This window comes from Crocodylus porosus, unplaced genomic scaffold (assembly GCF_001723895.1).
Source record: "Crocodylus porosus isolate Cpor-Errol unplaced genomic scaffold, CroPor_comp1, whole genome shotgun sequence".
NCBI classification, from domain to species: domain Eukaryota; kingdom Metazoa; phylum Chordata; order Crocodylia; family Crocodylidae; genus Crocodylus; species Crocodylus porosus.
The window spans coordinates 229,210-252,644 of record NW_017728921.1 but is presented as its reverse complement, the minus strand read 5'-3'; the positions used below and the strand labels follow the sequence as shown (position 1 = coordinate 252,644).

Sequence of the window (23,435 nt, the reverse complement as noted above, 5' to 3'; positions counted from 1 at the left end):
GGCTGAGAAGAGCCTCCTCCCCAGGGGAGAGAGGTGGAGGCCATCTCTTCCCAGCAGCTCGCTGCCTCTCTCTCCAAAGAGCGGGCTGTGGTCATGGAAGCCAAAACCAATTCAACACAGTGGTTTTCAATCTGCCATCTGTGGACCCCGGGGGGGCTGCAGACTATGTCTAAGGAGTCCACAAAAGATGACTAGGATCAGTCATAAGTATTTGAATACCCACACTTACAATTTAAAGGGTTCTGGTACCTCTATATGAAATTTCCAAAGGGGTCTGCACCTCCATTCAAAAATTTTGGAGGGTCCACAGATGAAAAAAGGTTGAAAACCACAGCTTTAACATCTTGTTTATGTCCACAACATGCTTGTTTTCAACTTGTGAACCCTGCTACTGTCTTCCAGTCCTTGATCCTCACCTTTGAATGCTTAAAAAATAAATTTAAAAAAAATAAATAAATAAGTAAAATAAAGGAAGTTAGTTGGGCTTGTAAATGTTCCTCAAGTTAAAATCAAGATCATTACAGATATTTCCATAACAGCTGGACATGCAAGATTTTATTGTGTTAGTATTAACAGGATCGTAGTTCTGAACCACCACCACTTTAAATATAAATTAATTACATGTATACATTCTCTAGTTACAAAACCAACAGGAAGTGTGCTCATTTCAAAGGAAAAATAACTGTGATACTACAAAAGCCTTTATTCTAAGCAGTCCCCACCCCCAGAGAAACTCTGAACTCAGAAAATACTCCATAAAATCCCAGAGAATTCAAAAGATTGGAACCAGCCTCTCCCAGGGGTTATTAGAAACAGCAGTGAAGGCAAAACAACATTTTTTTTAAAGAGTCTTTAACAAAATATTTTAAAATATGGAAAAATAAAACTTCTGATGCGTCTTATCATTCCCCAAAAAGTTAAGTTTTTCCACCGCTGATCTCAGTTAAAAATGCTGAGTTATGCAACAAAATAAACTGCATGAAGCTGCCTGTTTCACTGAGATGAAACCTGCGGATCTTTCAAACACTATTTCATGAAACCTGGTCTAGGAGGAGGATTTTTCTGCCTTAGTACAGAGAGCAGGATAAGTTAGGGTACGTACAAGTGTAACATTTAAAATCGACCTAACCAGGGTTAGGGTTGACCTACATGCCCAACTCCTGCAGGCACTCTCAGGGTTTTAATCAGCCAAAAAATAGCGTGCACCTCAGGAGGTGAACTCCTGATTGAGAAAGGGCTAAGTCAGTCTAGGAAGGGGTTAAGCCCACCGTTCCCAGCTCAATCTCTCCCCCCTTCCCACCCTATCACACTTCCTCATCAGCTTGCACAAAGCTGTCCAAGGGAGCTAACTGCAGGGGTGCAGGTTCCTTGGCTAAGAACCACCCCATGCCCTTGCTATACCATCCCATGTGCCAGCATCTCCCTACTCTGGCTTTAGCCATGCTCCTGGTCCACTCCATCAGCTACCTCTCCATGCAGGCCTTCTCTCCATTATCCCTCCATAACCAACTCCTCCTCCTGTACAGAAGAAGCGTGTACCTTCATTTTGTATTTCCTGGTTCCCAGAGGTTTACATTTGGGTTGCCCACAGTGCGCATTTTCTCCACTTCAGCTACTCTGCTCTAGGTTCCCCACTACCATTTCTGTAACGTCTACTGCAGAACAGCCTGGGTCCTTGAGAGCTAGCACATGCCACTCACTGTAACCCCAGAGCTACAAAACAAGTTTTGCTTTGGATTAGCGAAACGTAACTTTTATAAATGCTCCTATTATGGCTGTGCTAATAATGGTACATGATTATGTTAACCTAATACAGCATGGATATTTGTTCTTTACCTGTGTCTGAGGGCCCAGTTCTGCCATCATATATGCATTTGCAAGTCCAAGGGAAGTCACTAACAGCTGCATGTGAGCCTAAGCCTGTACAAGTGAAGCATTACGCCTAACTGCAGGATACGTTCTGTGGCATTTGAGAATACAGAAACATCAGTAGAAACTGAGAAAGGAGACTGTTCAGGTGACAATCAGAATACCCTGTTGAATATGCCTTTACTTGACACTTAAGAAGTTTAAAGCACCCAGGTCCTGAGCCTGAAAGGAGACTTGGGATTCAGAAACAAAAGGGTTCTAGAGAGTCAAACAAACAGAGGAAACTCTTTAGCAGGAAACTGAGAGAACAATATGATCTTAACAACATTTTTTTTTTTTTTTTAAATAGTAGGAATTAAGACTAACCGCTGGGACCTGGATTACAACTACAAGTGTTATGCACCATCCTGATATACAGGACAGACACATTATAAAATATTCACAGTGAATTATCCCAATCTGTAACTCTAATTGGACTATTTTTACATTAATCTCCTTCCCAGTGAGTGCAATTCGGGTTTAAAAGTACAGCAGATACAGCAGAACTATTTCTACAAATATGCTGGCAGGTTAACCTGCATCAGTAAATCTCCTAAAATCAGAACTTAGAACAAAATCAAACTGAAAAAACAAAATCCATGTTGTTGGACCACAGTGTAAGGCCATCAGCCACAGATTTCCAACACTAAAGAGGTTTTTTGTTTTTTGTTTTTTTACTAGTGAGCCTGGGGATTTTTTTTTTTTTAAATAACTCTCACAAGGAGGAAGGACTGGATGGAAATGAAATGAACACAGCCCAACAAGAGCTCATTTGGAGAAGGCAGTCAAAGCTAGTGACCTTTGGCAATAAAGGAAGAAAAAAGAAAAAGCAATGCTGTTATACAGGAGTTCTGCTCAGAATTTGTAGGCTTCAGGTAAAGTGATTATGCCAATAGTCTCATAAGAAAACTATAAGAATTAAAATGAACTCTTCAACATCCTAAATTGAAAAAAGAACCTGTATGAAAGCTTTAACATTACAAATACATTTTAAAATAAGAGCTGGCTTCTCTTCACTTTATATGAACCTTTATTTCACACTCCTAGTCTCGTCTTCAAGAGCTGATTATACCAAAAACATACCCAAGGTTGGGGGGGGGGGGTTGTATTCCCAACAACCATTTCAGATAAGGATTTAAGAATTAGCAAGTCACATTACTAAGAGGGAAGCGACAGGAAAGGGAGGAATAAAGTCCAATTTCAGTTCAAACCATGTTCTTATAAGAAAGAAAATAGGTTTGGACATGACTTGGATTTGTATCCTCCAGATACAAAAAGCAGCCTCTGTAGCCGTAAAAACTAACTTCCTGAGAAAACACAATACTCACTCCAACTCGCATAGCATCCCCTTCTGGCTAATTCTAATAATTACATGGCTTGAGAACGTTTCTTTAAATTGTCTCCCACAAGAGACAAAAAGAAATGCTACCAAAACGTACTGGGGAAAGATTTAGAGTAAAAATGGTTATTTGGGGCAACACAGGATGTCATAAGGACACGTGCAACATTACCATATCTGTATTTATCATAGCGCACACAACCATATCGTCAGACCACCTCATTTGCCAGCAAGCCTCACAACAAAGCAGGAGCTCATCATCCGTAGTGTACCAGAGACTACGGTACCAGACAATCTTTTAAGCCAACCCTAATGACAGTCAGTCAGAGTTATTGTGCCTTTTTTATATTACATCTCACCTAAAACTTGTGGTTTCATAATACACTGAACGAGTTAACCCCCAAACTATCCTCTCCCTTGCTGCCCTTTGACAAAACAGTCATATTGTTAACATTATCTATGAAAAATTCAAATACATGTCTTATAGTACTGTGACCCAGACGAGGAAAGCTTCCATCCAAACACGAGCTCATCCTTGCTGTGCTTTCTGAATAGTTTCCCTTGGATTGCAGACTCTTAAGTGTACAAAGGCTATGGCCTTACCTGGGGCATACGCTTGTCCAGATTTACAGTAGCTAATGCATTGCTCAGTGCTCAATGACAGCCCTGCCATTGCTGTGGTGTCAGCACCCGACACTGACTGGCTCCCTCATTTTCACAGCTTCTAATTGCAGCCCCCAAATCATTAGAAACTTTGGAAGTGAGGGGAGATAGTTGTACGTAGCTGTAAACCTAACTCCTGTCATTTCCAAGGGTTCTGAAACCAGCTCATTGACAGCTGTTCCCCTGTCACTGTTTGGGACACAATTAAAAGGAAGTATAATTAAGTGACAAAGTCGACAGTGGGGCTGGAAGAGGCTATGTCCTTAAGGAGGTTAGGGACTTAAAACAGAGCTTATTAAAGTGTAGCAATAAGCTAAGAGACTGGACAGGCATGGTGTTATGTAGTTCAGCAAAGTATGCCCTTTTCCAGGCTACGTGCAAGTGGAGTGCATTGCAGTATCATTCATAGCAACCAGAAGCCGTTTGTCAAAGGACGCCAGCGTTGCCCTCACGTACCTTCTGTTCCCATGGGAGCACCCGAGATGGGCCTTTTGCAAACTGATACTGGGGGGGCAATTCCCATCAGAAAATAACTGTCATTTTGTTATAAGTCAACAAGAGGAAAAGTTAAAATAAAATCCTAACGGCTAGACGGACTCTCACTTCACACCCGGAGCAGAGAATAGCTGTCAGTCAGATGGGGGCAATGGGAGAACTCACTTGTGTTTGTGCCCTTCCATTAAGTAACAAAGAGACAAAGGCTGCTCTGTGCCTCTCTCAGAAAGGAGGGAGAGAAGCCCGAGAGCCCCAGAGACTGCAAACACCAGAATCCCACTCCTCGCCTGCAAACTTCACCCCTCCTCCCAGGGAGGAAATACAAAATACAGGTCAGCCCAGAAAGCCCCCAAGCTTTGCATCCCGTCCACATAAGTAAATAGCCTGCTCACAGCAGCAAAGTAATTACAGATAATTAGTGTTTATCTTATGCAGTGACCTATGTTAATGAGGCTAAGATAGTTGTTCTTACCAGCCAGCTGAAAGCAGCTAGCTTTAGCAATCCGATAAGTAAAGCTTGGTTGAAGACAGGGCAGATTTACACCTAGAGCCTGGTTAACACATCCGTCTTGAAGACACTTTCCTTCCTTCCACTGATACTGCACACGCGACAGAATTAATACCTCCACATATTAAAAAGCAAAATATTACACAACAGCCTTTTCTGTCTGCAAAGTGAAAGACTACCTGGATGGATAATAAAGCTGGCTTTTTCTTAAAGTTTCACTACTTGCCTTGCACATTTTACCTGATATTTCCAATTTAGGCAGGCTGTGAAACACTTATGCATAGGTGAGTATAAAGGATTTACTTGCCAAAAGAAATGTCCACTCAAGATTAATTTTGTTGATGAAGCTGACTGTTTACCTAATAAAAGGACACTCAAAGGGAGCTTATTTTGTGTTCACCCAACCACTGCATATTCAATTTAGTGAAGACTAAAAATCTTAATTATCCATGTACAGAAACAAAAAGACATACAGAAAATGCTATACAGGATCCCACCTGTGGGACTCTGCATCAGACAGTGGGAGATGGTGCCAGCACCTCCACTAGACCTCACTCTAGTCTTTAGTATTTCAAGAGTAAATGAAGCCTGAGGCATAAGGCGGCTGCCCCTTCGGGGTCTACAAGCACCAACTACTATCACTGTATATGTTCTTGTTACCCATATAAACTTTCAAGCCTTCTTTTAATTTGGCTAATTTCAGGGCGTTGATGCTGCCAGCCAGTCGGAAAGGCATTATTCTGTGGCTCTAAGATGGGCCGGTTAAATCCAGGGCACTCTACCATGGAAAGCTAAAATCCATGTGGTGAACTATGGGGAGTCTTTGCCATGTCGGATACACCAACTTTAGGATCAGCCAGCAGCAGAGGGTGCGATTCTTTGGCGCTCCATCATGGGGAAGGATGAGCTGTCGGGAAGTCTGGTGTGGGATGGAGGGAAGAGGCAGAAAAGTCATTCTTCCAGTTACCCAAGATAGCTGGCTTCATGATTAATACAGACCAGAATTATGTGGAAGCCTTTGGTAATTCCAGTTCAGATATGCAAAACAATTACTTCAGTAAAGCAGGAAAAAAAAAAAAATCAGTAAAACTTTAAAGCGAAGAGGAAGTTTCCACTAAAACAAAATTCTCCAAAACTGGAAATGTTTTTTGTTTTTGTTTTTTGGCTTGGCTTCAGTTTTGGGGGTTTTTTTAAAGTTTGTTTTCATACCAGCTCTTGTTGGCATATTAGGGCTTCTGCCTTGAGAATGGAAGTAGTTTTCTATATAAACATACCAGTATAAACTACAGTTAAGAATGAACACTAGGAATGTCCTTAAATGGCTCAATTTTGGTTTTGTTTCTCGAGTTGATTAGGACTGTTTACAGGGACATGGCAGTATCTAACATGCTGCCAAGGTGGGCCACAAAAGAATGAGGATTCTTTTCCACTGGTGTTTGTTTAAAGAGAATGATATTTATATCCTAGAAACAAGTTTAAATCAATGTTCAATTGACTGCTTTGTCAAAGAAAAAGTTAAACAAGCAATATAGTTCCAGAAGGGATCACTGAGAGGTGGGGGCTGGTCATAGTGACCAACTGGCATCATCACTCTGGGAAGAAAGAAAGGAAATAAAAGAGGACCCCAGACAGGCGGTGCACAGGAAGCAGACTCCAGAAGCTCCCACAGCTGCTTTATTTCTTGCTGTAATCTTCTCTCCAAACGGGTACGCATGTCACATTGTAAACAGCACTCAACAGTACAACCTGGATCATCTGTATCCAGGTAGCTCCCATCCACCTAGTTCACAGAAGGCTGCCAAATCAAATACAAGCCACTCAGCTCTTCTTCAGCGGCAACTTCTACTCCAGATGTGCCGTTTCTCTGATCCACCAGAGGTCATCAACAGTCCTGCACAGCTGTTTGATGTGGTTATATGGACACCCCTGGTTTGTTCACAAACCCGCACCTTCACAAGCAGGTACAGAACCCGACCCTGCAAAGTATCTGGATCTGCTGTGTTACTTTACAGAGGTGTCTAGTGAGGCAGGGACAGGCACTACCACACAATACCACCAAGCTTGTCTATAGCTTTTTTTCAGGAAGCAATACCCTTCCCCAGAAAGGCACAGGAAATAGAAATGACCTACCCAAGGTGAGGGAGCAGATCAATGGCATCTCCAGGATTTGGGTAAGTCTCCCACGTTCCAATCCAAAGCCACGGCTACTATGAAACACTGCCTCGCTTGGCTGCAGGAACCTCACATTTTATGCTGCCACAGTTGTAATGAGCTTCCTATTCCCTTCATTGCACAGGTCTATTCCAGGAACTTATTTTAAAGATTTCAGTGTACACTACCTCTGATCGGCATTTATAAATATTCTTAAGGCCCTTTCATAATCATTCATTTAAGCATGCTCTGCTTTAAATCATTACCAGATTTCTAGGAAGCAAAAAAACAAAGCTATGCAAAAGTGTACTTGCTTTTATACTCCATGACTCCCCACATTCAAACAACTGACAGACCTGGAAACTTGGAGGCACCCGAATAAAATATCACTGTATCTTACATATCACTTGACACACGCTTTCAAAATCCGCTACAGAATTCAGTAAAAGGAGATGCAAGGCATTGAGGGAAGATACCTAGGTACCTAAGTTTCTACTGCACGTCCCTGCCAAAGCAGGAATCTCTTTGCTAAGGTAAGATGCAGTACATGGTATAAATTACACAAGCCAGTGAGGTAAATAATATGGAGAATACACTAAAGAGCTGAGCAATAAAACCAGTGAGAGAGAGCCACTAGGAGGCACAGACAAGGGAGAAAAGGAGGGCTGAAATAAGATTAAGGATGAGACGAAAAGGCAATAAGGTGGACAGATTCAGGCAGGCTACTCCAAGGAGCAGGGAAGCCTCTTGCATTTACTGCTGTCAGAGCTGCCGTGACAGTTCTCTCCTTCCACGAATCGTGGCTGGACAGACCTGGAGAGCGTCTCCACTAACATTGTTCCAAAGCCATCTCCAGACCTTTTCACCCTGGGGAAGGTTTGTACTTGCCTGTGGGAATCTGGGTTGTCTGCCAGGGATGGCTCCAGGGGCTAAAAGAGGATGTACATTAACATGCAAAATAAAAGGGCAGTTGTCCTACCAAGAAGCAGGGGGTGCGGGGGTAGAGACAGATAACCATCCGGCTCTCCTTCCTGAGTCAAGAATCTAGTTTTAAACATCTGCTGAGGACCTCTTCCCAAGTGTTGTGAGAGGCAGGCTAGAGGCCAGGATCCCAAGAGTACGGGTCTGAGACATGAGCCTGCTACTTGAGGGCAAAGTTGTAAGAAGCCTACTTTCACTGCCCCCAAACTTGCTGAGAAGGTGCAGCTCATGCTTCTGCGGGAGCTAGGACAAAGAGCAGAATACCTCAATTAGTAAGCAGGACATCTCAGGAGCCACAGAAAGAGTAGCATCACAATCACTAGACCACTTACTGAGTGATGACCCACCCTTGCCTCGAGGAACAACACTGCTTTCTGCCAGGTCTGAGCTTTCACCCCCAGAAGAGGCAGAACTCTCTTCAGTGCACTTCTAGAGAGGTAGTAAAAGAAACTTCTCCTTCCTTCACTTAGATATACATGTCCTCTTCCTGAGACCGAGACTATTTTGTGCAGATTAGGTACTTCAAGGAGTCAGAAAAATTAGCCAACACCATCAGATGAACAAGCTTAAATAAAGAAAGGTCATTTAGAAGGATAAACGTTCAGCTTTAGAAAGAGCACTTTTAAATAAAAGGTTTTGAAAGGAAATATATGGACACTAGACATTTTTATGTCTGCCCCCAGTGCCCACGTAGCTTAGGAATTAATTCTGAAGACAAACAAACAAGCAAACATCTCAGTGCTCATGGCCAAAACAGAAGGGATTTTGAAGGTGAGATTCAGCAAAGTCAACAGAGGAAAGATCTCCTGAGACAGAAGATCATTCTCTCAACCATAGTAGAAACCCACCCTCAAAACACCATCAGACACTGCCATTTCTGGGTGTTCCTCTTTTATAGATGAGCATTTGTTTCCAAGATAAGCCTTTCCTATGCTTTACCAGGTCTTAAGAATGCTGGGTCTTCAAAAATTGTCAAAAAGGTATGCCAAAGAATACAACTGTTCTATACAAAAAAAATGAAAAAGGAGGAAAGAGATCTAAGCAAAGGTCTTTATATTTTTGCATCCCTGATATCAGAACAAGCTACCAGGAATAATCTCCATCCAGCACAGTGTCGTCCCGAGGCTTTCCGAACAGGATACTTTTGGCTACCGCTGAATGTTTATTACTGTCAGCATCAGGAGAGAGGTCTGATCTTCACACTCTATGCATGACATTTGTTTAACGTTCTAAGACCAAAATCTTCAGAAGCATCAGGGAATAAAATCCATGCCAGGCAGCTCAGGAAAAATGGGCAAAAGTCTGTTTATATAGAAAATAGCTTTAACTCTCAACAGGAAACTCATATAAAGTCAAACAGCTTTTAGCACAGAGAAAGATTTCTTTTCTCCAGAATTCCCAGCAAAAATACACCCTGAGTAGAAAATGATTCGAGACCATCTTCAATAGAATGCAATAATTAAACCTTGAAGTCCTGCAGGCGCTGCTCCTCTCCCCCAGAAGAAAAAAGGCTTTCCTACCTTGGGCCATTTAGGATTGAGAAGTCGTGCTTTGATTGCATCATCGAGTGCCTTGTCATACTGCTGGATTTTCATGTATGCTGCAGATCGGTTACTGTAGAGGATGCAGTTCTGCGGATCAACTCCCAGGGCCTCATTGTACAGCATGATAGCTGTGTGAAAGTCGCCATCATGACAGGCCTGGTTGCTTTGGCGAACCTTCTCAACAAATTCAGCCTTGCTCAACATGGGGCTGTCCGGGCTTCGTCCTCCAAAAGGTTTTGAGCCAAAGAAAGGAATCTGTAGACAGAAAAAGTTATTAACCTCAGGGCCTGACTATTACCCACTTTTTATTAATTATATTCAAATGTTAACAGCAGTATAAACTGTGCAATACAAATTAAAACTATCACTACTACAGCAATCTGAAATGAGCACACAATAAAAAGCCCTTTCTCAATTTTTAAAGTTTATTGTTTATTTAATTGATCAGGTTTTAACTTGTTTTTACCAGATGTGGCAAGAAAAAGGCCACAGTAGCCTTTCTGCAGGCAGCATGAGTGGTAAGCAATGTTCTCTGGACTTCCAGAAAACTTACCTTCCTCCTCCAAGCGCAAGAGCTAAACCCTCCTTGTAACTTGCCGCACTCCACAAGCTCATCCCACTTGTATTTAAATACAACTACACCATGTGACTGATGCTGGCAACAGCAGCCCCTTACACCTTGTTGGATACAGAGGCTGGTCTGTCTTATTGCTTTTGCCCCATGAGCTAGGGCTGGGAGCGGCTTTGATCTTTTGATTCTACCATTTCAAGCACATTTAATCTAGTCACCTCCAAGAGATGAACAGGTGGGAGAAGTGAGCGTAGGAGCAAGGGCATGCGTGGGACTCCGGAAAGCACTGAGTAGCTAGAGGTGACAAAGAGAACAATTACATGCGCCTATCTGAATCTGTGCAAGAACTTACAATATCATGTGTCCAACCTCTCAACATGAATGAGCACATGCCAGCAAAACAGGGACTGGTGCTAAGAGAAATTTAACTAGGGCTGCCCAACAACTCACACCTGGCAACCGCTCCCCTCCCCATTGATTCAGCTGTGAGGCTGCTGCTGGGGTCTCCAGGCTCCTCCCCTGTTCTCCAGCTTCTGCTTCCTGCCCCTACCCCTGAGGCTGAAAGACTTGTGCCACATGCAGCCCTCAGCCATTCAGAAGCTGGACAGTCCTGATCCAGCTGAGGGTGGCCACATGGGGGGAGGCAGAGCACATGTTCACCAGTAAGCAAGTAATCTTGGATGCTTTTTTGAAAAATATGCAAGTCCCCTGGCATGATGAAGGTATGACATGGGAGGGAACAGAAGCAAACCTGCAACAGCCCTGTTCAGAGTCCGTGAGCTGAACACCTCAAGTGCAAAGCAAGCAGGAGTTCCCAACTCCAGACTGACACAGCAATAACTCCCCAAGCACCCTTGTTTTTAAGACACATTCTGAAAGTCATCACTCAAATCACAAGTTCAGAGCAGCTGACAGACCAACCTTGCTAATTATTAACAAGTATAAAATAAAATGAAAGCATAATTTCATCTCTTTACTGTCCCAAAAACTGCAAAACAAAATATCGATCACTTCTCATCCCACAACGCAGTCCACAGCATTTGCCCCCGAGGGAATTTTCAAATCCCATCATTAAAAGAGTAAAGAGAAGCATTTTAGGCTTTGGCAGGTACGTATTAGCAAAACACAGATTAACAAACTCTGGTATGGACATGGATGGATTATTTTCTGTATAGTAGCATTAGCTGCATTTAATCGAAATACTGACTGCCTGGGGCTGCCGCTATGGAGACAGATCCAAAGTCACAGAACAGCAGGTACAAGACCATGGGAATACTTGGTTTCCTGCCACCACCCTTAATTCACCCTCAGCAGACTTTGGTTTATTTTGATTTTTTTTTTTTTAATAATTCATAGTTTGTCCTGAAATCTTGTTTTGCCTGGGACAAAATTAGGTGATAGAATCTGATCTGCTTTTTACTGAGGTCCAAATCGTCACTAACACCAAAATAAATCCGTGGGGAAACTGAACACGTCTACTAACGAGGGTTTGCATACAGACAGGACTCCCAAAGCAAGCAACTCTTTCTGGAAGGCCTCATCAAGGGAGACTCTGAAGCAACAGAATTCAGATGAATGGCAGCGGCTGTGTTTTCGCAGCAGGTATTGCCTGTTAGCCAATAACCCAACCCCCCAGGACAGGAAAGCAGCACTGGACTGAATTTTAAGACAAAAAACATGACAAAGTCACACACATTGTGAAAGACAACCACCCATCACTTGCAGAGCGAAGAAGTCCTCACATGAGACTAAGAGCTGCTTTACAGGTTGGACTTAACGGGGAGGGCGGCTGAGGACAGGCACGGCACTCCAACCTCCAAGTACCATACTAGGCTGCACATTTAGCCGTGTGCCCAAACGGGAACCTTCCTCCCCCAGGCTGCAATTCAACAGTTAACTAACCCCAAAACAGCAGCAGTTACCTCCTCTGCCATCCATAGGGCACTACACTCATTTCCCCAGCCAGGGAAGCATTCCTGTATGGGGATACTGTAAACCCCAGTGAGCAGATCTCAATTTCATCGAAGCCCTGAACATCACTTGGGACTGGACCCTTGCACAACTAAGAAAATTGTCAGGATTGCTATTCCCACACCTGACAGAAGGCTACCAATTCCACAAACAGCTCTTAAAACACCCCCTTCACCGGACCGTATTCCTTGACATGGAAGCTTTCTTGAGCCCATAGAGCAGCTTCTGTCTGAAATACCTACCAGCAGTTCCTTTCCAAGTGCTTTAAACAGTGCTCACTTCCCATGCCCTGCAGATCCAGACGCAGGGAACCCTCCCACTCAACCCACACTGAATGAAGAGAACTTTGACTGGGATAATTGCTACCAGCTGAGTAGAAGGGCTGCAGCTTGCCATTAGAGAATACCACATGCAGCAGCTCTGGAAAAAGGAAGTAAGACCAATATTACTGCTGAAAACCTTTGTACTGTTAGCAAAACACGAAATAAGCAGACTCAGAGACCTGGAGAAATGGTTGAAGACCCAAAATCCAATCTAGATTTTACTTCTTGTATTTGTCTGAACATCAGTCTAATTTTTACAGTAGTTTCTCTTCCAAAACCACTGAGTCACTGTTGCCTTTCCTAAAAATTGATGTCACCAGCTTATAGCTCCCAAATAATCTAAAACTCTTGTTGTATTAGCCTTCAAGCCTAACTGCTCTCAGGTATTGAAGATAAGCAGAAAACAAAAATCCCATGCTGAAATAATGGCAATGACATACAAAACTACATAACTTCAAGACTGCTCCAAAACTCAAGATCTATGTGCCTTGTAGAATGGCAGAAGGGCTATCTTATTGCTGAAGCATATGACTAGGAAGGAGACCCAAGTCCAACTCTAACAAATTAAGTAATAAAGGAGATATTCTATAAAGCGGTATACTGCTCAGCTACATACCTCGCAAGAGTGCTGAAAGGCATAATATTTAGAAAGAGCTTTGATCCCTCAGTGGAAAGCAGCAAAGTATAATAGGCCTAGTATGAGGAATCATTATGAAGCATTAGCAGAGCACTCCCTATAAATATCTGTTCAGACAGAGCTCGACTTTTTCTGAGACAGAACAGAAGGGAAAGTGGGTTTAGAAGCCAAGACATGGGCTCTGTTCCTAGATCTATCATTAACTCTGGAAGACTGGGCAGGTCACTCATCTTCAACAGGTCTCAGTGCCTGGGCCTGCATTCAATAGCTTTCTCCACATTGCTCACCATGCCGCTACCACCAGTGCAGTTACAGGATGTTTGAAAACTAAGAAAGCTACCACAGGCAGGCCACCAAGTTTCAGTAAGTCCATCCAAGAGGGTGGCTAAAATGCTGGCAGCCTGTCTATACTAGCATCTCCAGCTGTGACACCTCACCAAGAGACAGCACAACCCAGAACTATTTTAAGAAAGCTACAGTAGAGAAAAAAGAGTTTCCCCATGGGGAAAAAAGAGTTACCCCATGAGTCAGGAATGGGGCTGATGCTCTAATAAATACTTCACTGGAAGAAGTCTTCTTGGTCTCTAATTTTCACCATCTTTGATCCCAGAGAAAGCAGAATACAAGTTCTGTATAGTCTCTACTTGTTCTCCCTTTTACGTTAATAGAAAGCACCATATGGGCAGTAAGACATAATGCCTCTATTAGTAGCATTATAGCTACTAACGTACACAGATCTGTACCATACAAATTTCAATCTGGAGATCTGTGGCAGCACAACCCCATCAATATATCCATATTAGACCTACCTTCAGGTCTAAGTCAAATGTTCCTCTTTGTAGCTGTATTGGACAAGTCTTCCACCATTCTGTGTGCCCTGTAAGATCCCACGTTGTCCCCATTATGTGGTTTGTTACTAATGCAGATCTTAATACCTATGCCTCACTGTTTGCTGGAAAATGTCATTCATCAGGTCATGCAGAATTTGGTTGGGGTTGGATGTGGTACTGGTGGGACTAAGCATAAGACCCAAACCTCCTCATTATCTGCATCCACAAAAGAAGAACTTGTGATATGTATGTGCAGCACTCTGTTTTAACCTTAAGCCAAGGTCCTGCAACTGGTCCCAAGTCGTGGACTCAAACCCACAGACAGACCTACTGACTTCAGTGGGGCTCTGTGCCTGGATTTGTTACAAGAGAGAAGTGTGAATACTGTGCATATACAGCTAAGACATGTTTCCCGATTTCTGGGGCTAACATCAGTACTATCCCGATGCATGCAGCACTCATGCCTTTTGCTCTTAATAAGTTCCCTGCATGCAGCGTCATGGGATGCATGCCATGGAACCGCATGCAGTACCACATGGCCCCACTCCCGCTGCATCACAGTATCCTCTGCTCATCAGACCACCCATCCCATCCAGCCCCAGGGGTGAGGGCAGGCAGGGGAAGCCAGAGGAGGGATGGAAAGCCTGGGGGCTTGAACAGCAGCAACTGGAGAGCAAAGGGGAGAGCAGCACCTCAACTGGGAGCTCAGAGGCTGCAAGTGGCTTGTGGGCCACTGGTTGTATAGCCCTGCTCTATGGGATAAAGTAACTCTTAAATTGTACCCAGAATGGCAGTACTCTAAAGGGAGCACACAGCCTTCTCATGCCTTTCATCTGCTATCCTGTCTTACCCATTGCTCTGCCCTGCATAAATCCCTAACTCTGCAAAACAAAAGGAAAAAATACACTAAGAATACAAATGTTACTTCAATTCCCCAGATCTGATTAATCCTGCAAGGACACAAGTGACTCTCCCCAGCACGCACAAGTCCTCCTGGTCTGCAGAGCGAGGAGAGCCTTACTCATATTAACAAGCCACTCGATGCTTCCTTTATGGTGGTCAAACATGTCCCATTACAATCTCTGTTTGCCAGAGTCTCAGTTTAACAAGACCTTTAGTCCAGCAGGACTTGCCTCCTCCGCCTTCCCATGTCAGTTCATTCAGCTGGTCTCCCAGACAAAGAGACTTCTCTCAAGCCCTTCATCTGGCAGTCTCTGCCCTTTGCTCAATAGGTTCTCTCCTCTCTGTGAAGAGAGGGAAGTTCGTCCAATATTCGTCAAGGAGGGTAAGTCTGATAAAGACATGAGCTGCTGTCTTTCCTGCTCCAGTACACAGATCCTCAGGTCTAGCGTATACAAAATGTGTCAGCCACTGCAGCTGGTGTATCAGACATCTCTCCCTCACCCTCCTCCCTTCACTTTACAATTCTCCATTTCCCTTTCCCCAGGCTTGTAACCTGCTGAGCTTTCCTTTAAAATCTGGCAAGTAAACTTAGCCCTAGTGCTGTGCTCATTTGTTCAGTCATGAGCATGCATGCCAGGCCAAACTGGGAGCTACAAGATGAACCAATATGGCATTCAAGCATTAGCAGGCTGTGTATCCCTGGAATGCTTCATATGTTTTTGAAGATCCCAAAAAACAGGACATCACCACTCCTATAAACAAACACTGTACTCAGCTAAAAAAAAAGGTTTTTTAAGCAATGAAATGCAGGGAAGTTACAAGTGAACACAGGACCACTCAGGGCGGATGTTCTGCAGGATATTTTCTAGATTTAGTCTGTAACTGGAGCTGCCCCTAAATATAAAGCTTTCAAGAGTAAAAGTTCCAAGTATGACGTAATCAACGTTTCTTCCTGCTTTTCTTTGTTGGGGGACAAGAAAGGAGATGGCAACAGCATTCCTTCAGCTCAAACTTGACCCTTCAGTGCTGCAAGAAATAACATTTTTTAAAACGGAACATGTTTTAATGGATTAATAGTATTACAAGTTCCTCTGACACAGATTTTCCTGGATCAAGAGCCTGGCTGTCATTAGGGAAAACAACTTCACTTTCTTGGAAATCTATCCAAGACGTGGGAAAATGGCTGGAGCATCAAAAATCTCTCTCCATGGGACAATATTTAGGATACTTAGGATAGCTAAAATGCTATCAGAAACAAACTTTTCTTTTTTCTGTTAATCAATAATTGTTGCTTGGTGTCACAATATGGTTCACAATTGCCAGTTAGCACAAGATCCCAACACTTTGAGTATCTGCACTATAGACCAAGCACAGTTTTTGACCATCAGAAAATGGCATGCTTGTGCAATACAACTTTAGATTTATCGGCATGAACTTTTGCTGCTTCAATCAAGTTTATAAAAAGAGGATTTATTCTGAAATCACATTTTCTCCCACAGACAGCAATAACCCAAATAACTCATAGTTGTCCCATGGTATTTTATGCAACAAAGTGAGTTCCCCCAAATACCCGTAAATTTGCGTGTGGCCAGAAACCTCAGGTTATGGTCAACATGCCTCACCTCAAAAGGTAACAGAGGATGGACATGGAGCTGCACAAACAAATCAGTCCCGACAAACTGATGGATGCTGAACAGCACGACAGACTGGCAAGTCTGGACAAAGCTAAGAACAGACAGGAGGAGCTGGATTTGTGGATGTGTTCTGGGAGGAAGCTGGGGCTGTTGGGAGCCAGGGAAGTAATAGCTGGCTTGAACTTGAGCTGCTTGCGAGGGATTTATGAAAACCTCTGGGTTTATGGGAGGAGCCCTCTGACTGCTGGGCGAGGCAAAGACCCAAACGCCAGCACTGGACTCTCAACCTCCTGTTGTCATCTTCCCCGAGTAAAGAAAGAGCTGGTGGAGAAGCAGCTCCTTGGGCATCACGCACCACACCTGCTGCTTACTCCCTATGCCCCACTAGAACGCAAATGTCTCTATTGGTTTGCCAAACTCGTGAGCAGCATGTAAAGCATGTGATGTTGGGCAGCCATGGCAATTGCTGTATTATATTAGTCTTATTCTGAGAGCCAAACAAGACGCGCCTTGATGCCCATCCTGCTGGGGTCGTCTGATCCCAGCAGTCTTTCCTGACCAAGTGCAGGGGGCTGGATATGATGCTGGCAGACACAGACTCAAGGATGTGTAAGGTCCCATCTAGTCCCTAGCAGCTACGAAACCAACCTGCAGGCAGCCTTGCATTTCTCATATTCCAGCTCTCTCCTGATTGTACAACATGTAGCAGTTTTCTGGAAGCTGCCAGAAAAAAAATGGAGTACTAGACTTGGAGTGGTTAAGAGTCCACATCTTAGTTTCAAAATCCAAACCACTTTTTCAGCAAGACTTATTCTATAAAGGCACAGACCAATGTATGTAACATTTTAATAAGAAATGGGATATGTGTAATTACCAAGAAAAATCACGGAGGAGCTAGCCCTAAAACCCCCCCTATAATTCATCTGCTAACTTCAGTACAAATATATTGTGCTTTATACAATAAAGATATCCTGTATGAAGCCAAGAATTTCATACAAATGTACTATGCAATTTACAGCCAGAAGCCTGTAATGTTCTTATAAATTGGCTGTTTTCTCCCCACCCGCAGCCCCCATCAGGAGCACCTATGGACATCAACAATAACAGATCTAAGACCATCAGAAAATGTATGGCCGTGAAGTTCTGCATGACAAGCTTCTGCAAAAACTAAAACTCCCTGGTAAGGATTTAAGAATGAACACCAAGTGAAATGACTTATAGCAGCAGTTCACAATCTGTGGTACAGGTGCCACCAGTGATACACAGACAACCTGACAGTGGTAAGCGTTAAACAGATCTACTGCAATTACTTTATCTGACTAAAATTTGCTGTTGGTACTTAAGGTTGTGTCGTTTTAAACTGGTGGTGCACAGTGTGTCAGAGTTTGGAAATCACTGACTTACAGGAAGAAACCATAGGCATGATCTCAAAGTCAGTGCTTACAACTCCAATACAGGAAACAAAGCAACCAGCTATGTGCATTTCCAATGTGTAAAACTAGAGAAGCAGTGAAAACTGAACAGTGTCAGTCTCAACAGGACTGTAGTCCATTGTGGCACCATACCACTGGACAAGTGAGCTGCAGTGAGGCAAGGCTAGTGAGCTGATACATTACCACCTGACCTCCTACATAAAAGTCATTTGACTAGACCAGTGATGTTCAGCATGGAAGTGACAATTTGGGGTTTGGATGCCACCTGGAAGAGCATGTAAGAATTGTTATCCTTGGTCAGACCTGGGGTTTACCGAGCATACTACGCTGTCTCCAACAATAGCCAGTGCCTGCTACGTCAGAGAAAGATGCAACAGTCCTACCACGGACAAGTGTGAGATAATCTGCTCCTCAAAGGAGGTCTCACTGTGGTTTCTGACAAAGAGGGTTCACCTTAAAACCTGAAACAGGAGGGTCACTGTACCACCAAGAAGCACGATCATCCATTGTAACAACTCGGAAGATTCTTAAAATCCATTTAAATGCCTGATCCCTTTTAAAATCTTACTAAATTCTTGGCCTCAACTGCCCTCTGTAAAAAGTGCCTCTAAAACTGGGTGACTTTGGTTATTTAATTATAATTTTGCAATGCCCATGTAACTTACTTACCCAAGTAAGAAGATTTGGCAATCCAGTTCAGGTGTCTGTCAGAGCTGAAATTCATAGCAACAATTCAAAACTCAGGGATCAGATCAGCGCAACAGAATGCAGCGCTTGATAGAAAATTATAAATTTCCTCTTTCATAAAATCTAGATAGCGTCCTCTGCCTCTAGGACCAGCTTAGAGCCGGCCTTCAGAACCTGAACACCTACACCTTGGATTTCACTTGAGCCATCACCACATCATACCTAATGCTACAAATTCTGGGTGATTTATAGTCTGCTACTCTAGACCCACAGTCCAGCTCCTTTTTACAGCCAGCCCAGGTCACTGATGCCTTTTGTTCCATCACTTGTGTGCACACAACCATCAAGTGACAGTCCTCTGGTGGTAAACAGAGAACTTTTTGCCAGACCTAGTTTGATCCTCACACCTTTAGAAAATGCTCCTTAACATTCATGATTTTAAACCTATTCTTTCTTCTCAAAAGCCACTTTAGGGCTTTTTGTTTGTTTGTTCGAGATGAGAAAGATGAGACAAATTGTCACAGTGTAAAGCAGCAAATGCATATAGAAGGATTTCAAGTTTTAAAGAGCACAAAACTAGCTTTCTTTAAGAAATCCATTAAAATGAAAGCGTTGCTGACCTAACCCACTGCAATAAGATCCACTCTTCAGGACTTAATCCATTCTAGCTCATTAAATGCAGCCAATTTCCACCCTGGGTTAGGAGGGCAAACCTACCTAATTTGTAGTCTGGAATAAAATTCAGTAACAGCTAATCAAGTAGGCCCAGGAATGAACAGGGAAGGACAAGGACAATAAAAGCCACTGGACTTGAGCCTCAGCAGAAAGCCTGCACGTATTCTCCAGAGATGACTGCGCGTAAGTAATGGTGCAGCCTATGCACAGAGGACCAAGGAGATAAAACCACTGCTACCACCGGGATGCCTGATTCCTGGGACCTGGCCATAGTGCACCCTGCCTTTACTCTGACACTGGCCATTTTGTTAATAAAACAAAAATAGTCAACCTGCTAATACGATGCAGATACTGCAAGGGGCATACACGTCGAATAAAATACTTCTGTTTCTCTCACATCAGAAGGCATCCATCCTCTGAACGGAGGACCACGGTTCTGCACTTTGTTACCAGCTCAGCCTGCTGGTTTATGTCAGGGGAACCAGAGGAACACTTGGAGTTAACACAGCTCCCATTCCATCACCTCCTGGACCACCAAAAAGTGACCACGGCTCACAGACACCAGACCTGGGGAATTCCTCACCAACTGCAGCAACATCAAAAAGACCTCCAGAGACATCCAAAAGAGTGGCACTTTCATTTGGAAACGACTGCTGGTTAGTGTAAAAACCGTCTCCAGCAGCAGGGAGCTCTGCCCAGCTGTAAAACTAGATTTCAGTCGAAGCTTAATAGGAACGCTCTCAGGATGCCATCTTCAGCTTTGCACAATTTACAGCATACGGCACTTTCATCTTCATCACCTCCATCAATGACAACAAGCAGGTCAGACGCTTTCAGTACTGTGGGGAGAATCTGCTTGGGAGCATCCTTATTAACCTGTTATCGAGTTGCTCAACACTGCAAACTGCCAACCCTCAGCTGAGGAAACATGGACACTGCAGACTTCATCAAGCAAAACCTCGGGGAGTTCAAGACATTCAGAAATCAAAATATAAACCGTACCCACAATAGTACCTACTGTGAGGGAAACGAGTATCAGCAGGCAGATTTTACAGACACAGAGTTGAGGCACAAAGTTGCTGCTTTCCCCCAAGAGGGGGGAGAGAGTCACTAACACAATTAGGAAGGGAATCCAGACAGCCCAATTCTCAGTCCATATAACATGAGCTCTGCATTAAAAACCTCACAAAGCTAACAATAAAATTGCAGCAAAAAACTGGAATTGTGCTAAAGGAACTGACAATGGTAATTTCTGGTGTCTGTTATAATTTAATGCCTGGTGTCAGAAGAGGCAGGCAAGGTTCTTTGGGTAGATGCGATATCGTTGATCAGACCAACAGCATAGTTGGGAAATAGTTTTTTTGCAAGCTTCCAGGGGCAATCATCCTTCTTCAGGCATCGGGAGTCAGAACAAAACACTGACGGCAGCAGAATGTCATTTCCCATGCAAAACAACCACAGAAAAAAGCGTAGCCATTCTGGCACCCAAACCATGAGTATGAGGGCATTATTACAACCATGAGAGGTACTGCACCAATGCAGAGCAAGCATTCGTTACTTGGCCATTCTGTTTCTTCTATTTGCAGCTAGCAGTCTTTGCAGTGATTACAGGGGAAGACGGTGGCATCCCCTATATTTACACTGCCCACCACATCTCATCAGAGAGGATTCTTGCAGCTGCCAGAAGTTCTGTCTCTCTCATGCCTATAACAAGCCTTTGGTATCTGGCAGGGGAACCCACCGCTTCCCCTTTTCACCTGTATTCCTTAGGAGAATTATGACCACAAACATGAAATTAGTGAAAAAAACATGCCATAGCCAAAGTAGCGGCTGCCAGAACAAACATGGCTGGAGTGGCAATGTGAAATTAAGCTGGGGCACAAAATAGGGGAGCAGCAACCTGCAGTAAGTCCAGAGCAGATGGTGGGGGGTGGCTCAGGCTCCCCACAGTCTCCTCTGAACCGTGCACTGCATGCCAGCCACCAGTTCTCCCTTCCCCAGGCAACAGCTGGGCAGAAGCTCACACAACTTCCAACCAGTTTAATTTGGTAAGTACTTGAGCCTTCCTTCAGGAAAACCAGGTCTCTGTCTGCAGAAATCCTGAAGATTCAGGCTCTGACCCCAATTAAAGAGTCACTGTGACTACTAATCACACGTGATGTGATCTGCTTTCATCCTTCTATTTTTTTTTAAGTTACAAACACAGCATTACGTTAGAAGAATGTTTAGCTTCCAAAGTCAAGCACTGTAAAGTTGGGATTTTACGCAGACTGAACATGCAACGATTAAAATAAACCAAAGTGTGCTGAAAGTCAGACTTTTATGCTTGTAAGAGGAGCATACTGTCTTCAAAAGCTTCAAACAGGAAACAGATTCTCATAAAATCCGCAGCATGAATGGCAAGATATAATGTAATTGGTCAAAAAGCAGATGAGAAGGGAAAACAACATGGTACAGGATCCAGGTAATAACTTTAATAACTGAATCACTTGCCTGAAGAGCCCACCAGCAGTCTCACGCACAGTTGTACTGGAGTCCATCTCACACACGCACCCCACACACACGCCCTATGAAGACTGAGTCTTTGTGACAAGTCCATCATTAAACTGAAAGACTGTCAAACCCCCCTTTTAAACCCCTGATAATGTTCACAAAAGAGAACTTAATACCTTAAGTATATCATGTAGGATTTGCATATCTAGTGAAACAGTCCAGGGATATTGACTGAAATATTACAAAAAATGAAAGGAAAAAGCCATACAGGGAAAAGTAGCATTCCAGGTTATTGAAAAACAGAACAGTGACATTTACTCACTCTAAATATAGGTTACCAAAACTCAAACATATAATTGAGTTTCACTCTCTGAAGAATAACTCCACGACATTTCAAATTTTGCAGTTCTCACCAAACTCCACTAGATTTGCCCAACAATGTCTTCATTTTTCCACCTCAGCTGGAAAGTTCTCCTGTTATAAAAGCCTCGTGTTTTCTGGTTCCAGATTCTGGAGCGTTAACGTGTTTTAAAAGAAAGTGCCTAGGATGAGAGCCCAAGAATAAACAAAGACTCTCCAGTCCCTCCCCATAACCTCCACGCTCCTTGCGGCCAACACTTTATTTATGGCTAGTGCTGCATTTTGGAGCAGATACCAAGTCTTGCCAAGCCACACGCGTCCCTTCCCCTACCCGAATAGGATTTCTGCAGAAACAGCAGCTGAAAAGCCTTTGGAAGTGCAAGATCCCAGTTCTGCTGCCCAACCTGCTGCAGAACCTGCTCAAGTGCACACCAATAGTCACTTTAATCTGAACTGCTTCTGATCAAACACTTACAAAATATGCAGAGAGCACATGAGCACAGTCCAAAAGAATCATCTCCGTTATCTGCAACAGCATAAACTATCCACAAGTAAAAGGATTCCATTAGTTGCAGCCCCAGCTAACAGCCCAAATTACTCCTTCCCCTGTGACTGCAAGGACCGGGGAGGAAGACGACGCAGTTACAGGGCAGACCTCACTGACCGTGCAGGTCTGAAACCATTCAGCTTATTTTTCTCATCTGGAAGACGCCCAGTATGCACCTGCCACTTAAACTGGTCCACACAATTCTTGATGCCCTCCCCAAAGAGATAAGCTGCTGAAGCAATACATGGTTTAACAGAACAAGCATTAAGAAAGACCTATCCATCTCTGTTAGTCCTGAGCACTTGCATGACCTGTACTGAACTTCAACCAGAGCATTTATGTTGTGGCCATTATAAACGTCTCTCTCCCCCCAACAGAAAATCTACTACTTGTTCAGTTTGACTATGGGGCATCCACAGGATTTATATTTCCTGTAAAAATAAAGTTTTATCTGAAAAAAAAAAAAAAAACACACCAGGGCAAAAAAGAGAGGCTTCCCTAAAAGAACAGGACAGTGTTTCAAAAAAAAGTGCAAAAATATCTGAAAATTACCATTTTTCCTGTCTTGAGAATTGCAGGCACAAGATCCTCAGACCTAGAAGAAACAACAAGCTCCATGCAAGTTCATTCCCTGACGCACAGAGATCTGGAGGTAGGAGTACTTATATAAGACAGGAGGGATTTTTAGATGCTCATGGCAATCTATTTTTACGTCTAAAATGTGAACTATAATTTACCTAAAAATATAAATAACCTAAATCAGAGGGAAAATACCTAAATTT

At 43.3% G+C, this 23,435-nt stretch overlaps 1 protein-coding gene across 2 annotated transcripts in view; it reads right to left on the bottom strand.

Moving 5' to 3' along the window:
* The window catches only part of TTC28 (tetratricopeptide repeat domain 28), a 254,357-nt gene extending 244,346 nt beyond the window's left edge, over window positions 1-10,011 (bottom strand). The window contains exon 1 of one of the 2 annotated variants that reach the window (XM_019538658.1): window positions 9,566-10,011. In XM_019538658.1, coding sequence (XP_019394203.1) covers window positions 9,566-9,793 — 228 coding nt within the window. In that variant the 5' untranslated portion in view covers window positions 9,794-10,011. The remainder of the gene's footprint in view (window positions 1-9,565) is intronic. The other variant, XM_019538659.1, reaches the window with a different exon arrangement.
* Between the last annotated feature and the right edge of the window lie 13,424 nt (window positions 10,012-23,435).